The sequence below is a fragment of the Peromyscus leucopus genome, chromosome 7 (assembly GCF_004664715.2).
Source record: "Peromyscus leucopus breed LL Stock chromosome 7, UCI_PerLeu_2.1, whole genome shotgun sequence".
NCBI classification, from domain to species: Eukaryota; Metazoa; Chordata; class Mammalia; order Rodentia; family Cricetidae; genus Peromyscus; species Peromyscus leucopus.
The window spans coordinates 90,915,044-90,923,246 of record NC_051069.1 but is presented as its reverse complement, the minus strand read 5'-3'; the positions used below and the strand labels follow the sequence as shown (position 1 = coordinate 90,923,246).

The 8,203-nt window shown below is 54.5% G+C and overlaps 1 protein-coding gene across 1 annotated transcript in view; it reads left to right on the top strand.

Annotated features, from left to right (window-relative positions):
* Positions 1-791: 791 nt before the first annotated feature.
* Positions 792-8,203, top strand: part of Ephb1 (EPH receptor B1) — a 448,050-nt gene continuing 440,638 nt past the window's right edge. The window contains exon 1 of the mRNA XM_028869941.2: positions 792-1,328. Coding sequence (XP_028725774.1) covers positions 1,271-1,328 — 58 coding nt within the window. The 5' untranslated portion in view covers positions 792-1,270. The remainder of the gene's footprint in view (positions 1,329-8,203) is intronic.

Below are 8,203 nucleotides of genomic sequence, written 5' to 3'. Positions count from 1 at the left end.
TTCTACTATACAACCTTTGGCAAGCCTCAAGGCCAGTGTCTTCTCTGAAACAGTCTGACCCTATCAACAGAACAAAGCACTATCCTGAGGGCTGACCGTGGGAGAATCACTCCCATTTCAGGAACCCTGGTCTCCTGTGGCTGCAGAACCCAGTCCTTCCCACCCACCTCCAGTCCTGGTCTACAAGATGTCTTTCTCTGGCTCCGTACTCTGGGGACCCTCGAGTTGTCAGACTGCCTGCTGTTTCTTCATAGATAGCCCTGAAACCCCAGATTTTCACACCAAGACTCTTTTGGGAAGACTCATCCCTACAGTGGATGCTCAGAGACCCATCTGGGAAGAGCCTTCTGGAGACATGCAGGTGGGGATATGATAGGAAGCTCACCAGGCGTCCTGGCTACCCCTGAGTGGCAGCCACAAAGGCTGGAAAACACATTCACTCACTCACTCCACAGAAGCACGGCAAGAGCGAACTATTAAAACAGCACCGGGAATTTCTGAGTGAACAAAACCAGACAAAACTCAACAATAAACAAAACTGATTAGCAAAATGCTATTGAGAGGAGGCAAGCGGCTTAGGAGTAGTCAGGAGTAGCTCTGCCTTGGCTGTAAAAGTTAAGGGACCTCAATTGACTTCTTGGCTGAGCCCTCTCCCTTCCAGCCTGGGGAGCTAGGGTGCGAGGATGCAGTTCTTCAATATCACCACGAGGGGGAGCGCGGTCCCCTCCTAGCGCCTTCCCAACCCTCCCGCACAGCCTTGCAAGCAAAAGTTTTTCTTAAACTAACAATGCCAGTGTAAGGAGGTGCTCGCGCCTGATTGGATGAGGGAATTTTGCAGGTTTGATTCCTTGATTGGACAGGAGGTGTTAGGGGTGGAGAGAGAGCTGATGGTGGGGGATCCCGCTCCCTCCCCCGTCAGTCTGGCCCGCTCTGTCCTCCCGTAGGCTCCGCTGTAGCTCGCAATGTGACACCAGGACGCACACGCTCTCACGCGCTCTCCCAGGCTCGCTCTCCCTCACCCTCTCTCACACACGCACGCACACACCCACCTCTCCCATAAACACACACATACACATGCACACCCACATCCACGCGCGCCCGCACCGCCCCACGCGCGCACACTCCCGCCCACGCCCACGCCGCGCTCCGGGGAGTCCGGTCCCGGCCAGAGCCAGAAAGGACACGGAGAAGCCACCCGCCGGGAGCGCAGCGGCGCCCCGGGACGCGGCGCGTCTCGGCTCGGGCTCGGCCTGGGGGCCGCTGGCCGGCGATGGCCCTGGATTGCCTGCTGCTGCTCCTCCTGGCATCTGCAGTGGCCGCGATGGAAGGTAACGTACCCTTCGTGGCGCAACTTGGTGGCTGCCAGCTGCCAGTTCCCGGGTGTCGCACGCTTCTCGGGGCTCCTTTGGTTGCTCGGTGTAGTCAGGCATCCTGGTGCCTGAGGGCAAGGATGTCCCAGAACCTGGGAGGAGACGGGGCACCGGGCTGGGGCGGTACCCACAGGTATGCCCCGGACCGACCCTGGGCACCCGCGGCTGCTTCGCAGAGTCTCCATGCTCCGTGCCCCGGTGCTCGCAGACACCACGATCCCCGGACATCTCCGACTCGGAGAGCTCGGAGCCCGCTGCATTGCGGTGCAAGCTCCTTAGCTCCAGGAGAAGCTGGTCTGGGAAGGGATACCTCGGGCCACGGGGCTCCTAGAGTCGGCACCTTCGGCTCTTTCATTACCCGGCCTGGATGCGCTGGCGAGCGGTGGCGCGCCGCCTCCCTTTCCCAGCTCGCTCGCAGTCTGATGCTCGGGACTCTAGGCTCGGCAGGCTAGAGCTGCGCGGGGGATCAGAGAAGCTTCGAGCCGGTACCCTGCAAGTGGCTGGCAAGCAAGGGGGGCCAAGTCCAGTGACCGCACCCTGGGGGATCAGTCTGAGAACCTGCGGGCTACAATCTTCCAGAGGCAGCAAGAGCGAGGTGGACACATTTCTCGCCTTCTGAGCTTTGGAGCAGGGGTGGGCTGGGATGAGTGCCGATCCTGCCTAAACTCATCTCCAAGAGAAGAGACTGCATGGTTTGTGAGCCCACTAGCAGCGACACCATCCCTGCTGGCTCAGCGTGGTTGTGCCTCCGGCTGGTGTCCAGCCAAACCCGCTCAGCGGACCCCTTGCGGGGCGCACCCTGGAGCTCAGGCACTCAAGGCGCTCGCGAATCCCAGTGGGAAATCCCTGCTCGCCTCCCCGCCTCCCGCCCCCTTCCCCGCCCCCAATCTTCCCAGCTGAGCTGTGGTGCCCGCCACCTCCTGGGGGGGCATCTCAGCAGGGGAGCAGAGTTAGTTAGCTGGAAGGGAGCAACTCTGGGGTGAGGTTCCGTCATCACTTCTGCTCGAAGCCCCACTACCCGATGGATGGAGGTCGCTTGCCAGGCGGACTCCACCCGGACACTCGGGGTGGAAGGGTCGCAGCTCCCGGTTTCCCCTGCTGCGTTTCCATCCGAGAGGTCGCTTGTCAGGCTGACTCGGCCGGGTAGCGGGTTCCAGGTGAACTGACTCGCTCAGTTGAAACTCCATACCAATATTGGTCCAGTGTCCCTGACCCTTCCAGAAAGCACTGCTTCTTTCCAAGAGAAGCGGGCATACCCCCACACCCCACCGGGTCACAGCAGCGAAGATGTCTTAGCCATGGCAAAGACTACCACCACTGCCCGGTACCTGTGGTTATGGTGATGAGAGGAGCAGGGACTAATGTATATAGAAAGCTTTCTCTCGCTTTCCTCAAGGTGGCTTTTTGTTTGCCCTCGGCTTCCCTGCCAGGCTGCCGATCTTCGTGTGTGTGTGTGTGTGGTGTGTGTGTGTGTGTGTGTGACTTTTGGATTGTGCAGGGTTTAGACTGGCATGGAGTGTGGTCAGCGCCCCAGCGTAGGCTTGAGGTTGACTCATCGGGAGACACGTGCAGAAGCAGTTGAAATAGAAAGGGACAGATAACCCCGCAACAAAGCCAGGCAAGAGCAATTGCAAGGCGGGGGTGGCCCACAGGACTGTGCGGCTGGGGTGGCTGGCGACACATTGTCGGTCTGAGGCTGCTCAGGTCCACCGCTCTTAGCGCCTCTGCAGGGTCGAGGATTCGGTCTCAGAGAGCAGATGGATGTCCACTTTAGGAAGTCTGCTCTTGGCTTTGAGTCTCAGTAGATGAAGGAGGGGACATATATGTAGGTGAAATAGTTTGCAAAGCAGTGTGTGGGAACAAATCAGGCACCAGGACACATTCCTCCCCAAACACTTTTCTTTTCCCCCCACTAGCTCCTTTGCCTTCGCGATGGAGCTACGCACGGGTGCCATTGTGTACGTTCAGCCTGGTGTACAGGGCTGTGTGACCCAGGCCTGCTGGCAGGATCCACTTCCGAGCTGTGGCCTCCTCTCGGTGTAGGGTTGGGGGGGACTTTGCCAGTTGCTTGACAGGAAAGCCTTATTCTGTGGTTTGAAAATCTCTGTAAGGGTTAAAAGAAATACCACATTCAGCAGAATATTCGAGCGGCGCCTTGTCCCTGCTAAGCGTGCAGGGGTAGAACACACCATTCGCTCCCTCTTTTTCTCGAATGACAACAGGCAGGTTCATTTTCTCCTCTCCACACACAGAGCCGCCTTCCCGCCTGCCCGCCTGCCTGCCTGCCTGCCTGGGTTGGGGCCAGCCTCATTTGGTTTGTGATGAGTACAGAATAATTCTCAGAGGAGTGGATCAATGAGCTGCCTACACAGACCGCAGGCCCTCCCCAAACTCTACTCGGGGGAGGCAGTGTTCTTGGTGATCTCAGCCACTTGTGTGTCTGTCTTCTTCCTGAGAGCTCTGGGCTGGATTTCGGGCAGGTTCTCAGTTTAAGCTGGGGCGGGCGCAAAAGAGCCGTGTCTGTCATGTGTGGTCCAGATGGGGAGATGTGGGCCAAGGAAGGCAGGTCCTTATGTGACCTATGGCTGGGTGAAGGAAGGAAGGCAAGAGAGAAAGAAGGGAGGGAGGGAGAGAGGGGGAAATAGCTGGTGTGTTCCAGGCTCTTCTCTACCATGTGTAATGGAAGGGGGGCAAGGGATGGGTGGGGGTGGAGGGGCTCTCATTTACATGCCACCAGGCAGGAAGCTGGTTGGCCCTTCGGTGGGAAAAGCAGACTGAAGGAGAGCCGTTCCTCCCTCCTCCCTCTTCCCTCCTTCCTCTTCCCTCCTCCCTCCTCCCTCTGGCCTGTCTCCCTGAAGCCAGTGTGCTCTGTGGGGTGGGGGTGGGGGGATACAAGCAGCAAGGCAAAGGCTTGCTGGGCTTCCTGGGTTGGCCTTCAGAGGGGAGTGAGATGGATGGGGAAAGCTGCTGACACCCTCTAGGCTTCTGGACCCCGACAAACCCTTGCTTCTCCCAGCCTCTGCCTTTTCATCCCAGTCAGGACCCATGAAGCCAGAGCATGGCCTCTGGCTTTTTGTTCCTAACTCTGTCACTTGGAGATTATCACCCAGACCACCTGGCTTCAGTGCCCTGCATTATCCCGTAGATTTCAGGTCTACCCATTCCAGCCTTAGATGCTGGGGCCAGTGGTATCCATTCTGAGAATATATTCTGTACTATGTTAAAAAGAGATACTACTGAGATTAAAAAGACATTTGTATATTAAGTTGAAAAAACTAGTCTGAAAGAGTTCTCTGCAGCATGAAGACTCAAGAAAGTCATGTTATTCTTGCATGGGAAAGAGAGACAATTTTGAAACTCCAAAGAGGCACAGTCACCGCAGGGAGGGATTCTAAGATGTCTGGAAGCCTGTGTATGCCCCAGCAACTTGCTGAAAGTTCTTGGCTCCAAGTTCAGAAGGTTTGGATGAGTTCTGGACATTTGGACTTCATGTAGGTTTCCTAGAAGATGCCGGTGCACATGCCTCCTGAAAACACAGGTCCACATTAGAGTGCAATCTAAAATTTGGGCAGGTTTTCCTTCAGTCTGCACTGACTGAGTTGGAATGGCTTGGGCATCTACAGTTTCAGCAAAATGCTCGATGGTTGAGAGACAGGCAGCCTGATGCCAGTAGATTTTGAAACTGCTGGTGAGAAGTATTCTGATATTCTCCCCCAACCCCTCCCTCAGTTTTTACAAACCCTACCAAATAGGTCTTTTTATTATCAAGACCTGTCCCATTTTATAGATGAGAAGCCTGAGACACAAACAATTTAATAAAGATATGTGCCTGGTAAGTGGTTGAGCAGCAAGGCAGTCAGGTTGTAGGGTCTGTACTCTTACCCACACTGCCTCATTCCACCTCAAAGCATAGAGTGTGCATGTAGGAGGTTCGGCCTGCATTCATGGGCGGGACAAGCTTGGGGCCAGCTCAGCCAGTGGCTGTTGGGTTCTTCACTGACCAGTGGGGATTCCAGGTTTCCACGGAAGAGAAGAGATGAGTGAAATGATTCAACACTGAAGATAAAAGAACTAGCCTCCCCAAAGCTCCCCTATGCCTCTCCTCTGGACACATAGAGACCAATGTCTCAAAGGAGATGGCCCAGGCCCTTACCTGTCACCACATGACTATCTGGAGCACACCTCTCACCTGGATTCCAGGAGTCTATGTCCTTGGAGAAATTCCTTTTATTTCTCCCTCTTCTGTACTAGTCACTTAAGGAACCTGAATATTTCTATTAAATTTTCCTGTCTCCAAAGATGGTGGAGAAACAGAGCATTGGATGTCTGCCCTTCTGAGGAAATTACTATAATAATAAAGTAATGCCTTGGGAGAGATTTCATATTTAAAAGAAAAATTTTGCATGTGAAATGCCTCCCTCTGTCTGCAGATTCCATTTCGGTTGCAGTCCTAGGTGGGGCCTTTGGCTTAGTGTTCAGCTGCGCTGAAGGGGGCTACTGCCTGAGTGGCTGGCTCAGGGACTTCTGCACCATCAAAACCCCTGATGCTTTAGGATCATCTTGCTGATTTGTTGGTCACATCTCTGAAGGCTAAGTCGTAAAGGACACATCTTCCAGGGAGGCCTAGAGGACAGTGAATGAGTCCTTTGTGTATGGAAATCTACTTTCCGTTGAAAACCAAGCCTGAGGAATCAGTCAGATGCATGATCACACTCCCCTTTCCCATGCCTTGGTTTCTTCAATGTTGAGTCAGACTGGGAGGGAGGGCCATGTGGAGAGAAGAGCAGAAACACAGAGCTGGCATCAGCTGAAGCAGTGGTGGGCAGACTGATAATTTCAAACGAAGTCCTCGGAGTGGCAAAGTGACCCCAGGGAACTGAGGCTAGGGCGTGGATCCTCACAGGCATTTGAGAATTCCATTGTGGTTATCTCAGGCATTCAAAGTCCAGGTATCCTAGACTAATAAGGAAAAGGAACTTGGTCAAGGGTCAAGAAGGGCCCTGGCCCAGCACTCCCATGGGGACCCTATCCTCAAGGAACCTTGGCTGCAAGTTTAGGCAGTGCAGGCAATATGGTGTCATGGTCTCCACCGGCACCATGGGGGAATTATCTGCCAGGTGCCTCTCAGTTACATTAGATGTGTTTGTCTCTGATTTCTTTAGTGAGTTTTCATCTCCATCCCAGACCAGCAAATGGGTCCCTATGTTACTTTCCGTGATGCTGTGACAAAAACAGCTGACACAGATGATGTAAAGCAGGAAACACTTATTTTTCTCATGGTTTGGGAGGACTCATTCACCTTCAGGGGAAGGAAGGCTTGTGGAGGGGTCCATGTCATGATGGAGGGAGAGGATGCTCTGAGGAGGGCTAGCCTTGTCCTCTCCTCTCTCCTGTCCTTTCCCCAGGTCAGTGCCCTCAGCCCAGAGCACCACCCGCAGTCAGGGTGGATGCTCCCCCATCAGTTAATATTCTCTGGAGAAGCAGACACACTCCATTGTCTCATCAACCCCTTAGCAAATCTAATCAGGTTGGCCATGCATTCACCCTCACAGGCACATCTCATTCTGCCGTAGCGGTCCACCCCCCACCCAGAGCATCTTCTTCCGCTGCTCTCTTACTTTCTAGCAAGTGTGGATGGGAGTGTTAGGGAAAGATGCCCTCAGCCGACGACCAGGGGACCTTCACGTGACTCTAATGACCCTGCTGGTGACTGGAGCAACAGGGTGGCCTACTCTTGAAAGGGGACAAAAGGGATGGAGGAGCAGGCCCTGCTTCTCTCTCTGTTGCCCACCCGCACAGATGTTTCCCCAGGTCCGGTGAAATCTCTGCAGCTGCAGACAACCCCATTAACAACTGCTTAAGGAGGCCCTGGTAGAAGGGCTCCCCCAGTGTTCTCGGGTGGCAGAACTGGGCCAATGTGAAAACATCTAGGAGATTTCCCGAGAATTACCAGGACTCATTTCTGCCCGCAGATTGCACCTGAGGTCTTGTGTCTCTTATCTCTCCCCTCCTGCTTTCTGGCAGCAAGTGACAAAATGACTGATTTGAATTTAACCTCTTTGCTCCGCTTCTCTGTCCCCTAGTGGAGGTGATAATGAGCAGAGAAATGGGCAGAGGTGGGTGGTCAGGAGGGGTGTGGGCAAGCAGAGGAGAGCAGGGGCCTTAGCACTAGCTTCCAAGGTCCCTGCACTGGAAAGACAGACACACTCCACCGTTTGCTTAAGGGGCTACTAAAGCTGAGAGAGCACGCGGCGGCAGGTGCTCCTCCTCTGCAGTCTCCACGCAATGGAGGCAGAAGAAGAGACAAGATTTAGGCAGGAGACAGACTGTCCTGGAACCACCCAGCCTGGTGGTGCTAGAGGCAGAACTGGACTGCGCTCCCACCCACTCACGGAACACTTGCCCCATGTGTGGATGTATTTGCCCTCAGCATCTGGGCGTCTGTTCTGGGGTACGGGTGAGGGAGCTAAGGCCTGCTGCACAGGTTAACTGCCTTCAGCTAAGAGCCCAACTGATTTGCCAAATTCTCAACCCTTTCTACTTATCATTGCTTTAGTGTGGATTAAAATCGGGAGCTTTTACTTCTAAACCATGAACCTTTTGCCCCTTGTCCTGCCCGATGCCACTTAAGGTCCCAGATGGCCACTCTTTCTGGGTCTGATGTTGGGTCTCTTCTCGCTGTGGAGAGCAGCCCCAGCTGTTCTGTAGGCTGGAGAACAACCTCGGGTTTATGTCTCCTGTTTGCATGCTCCTTCCAAGAACCTCACCTTACCCCTGGGGTTACAGATTGGTTTCTTTTGCCCACAGGTCCTCTGGGTCTTGTCTTTGTTGAG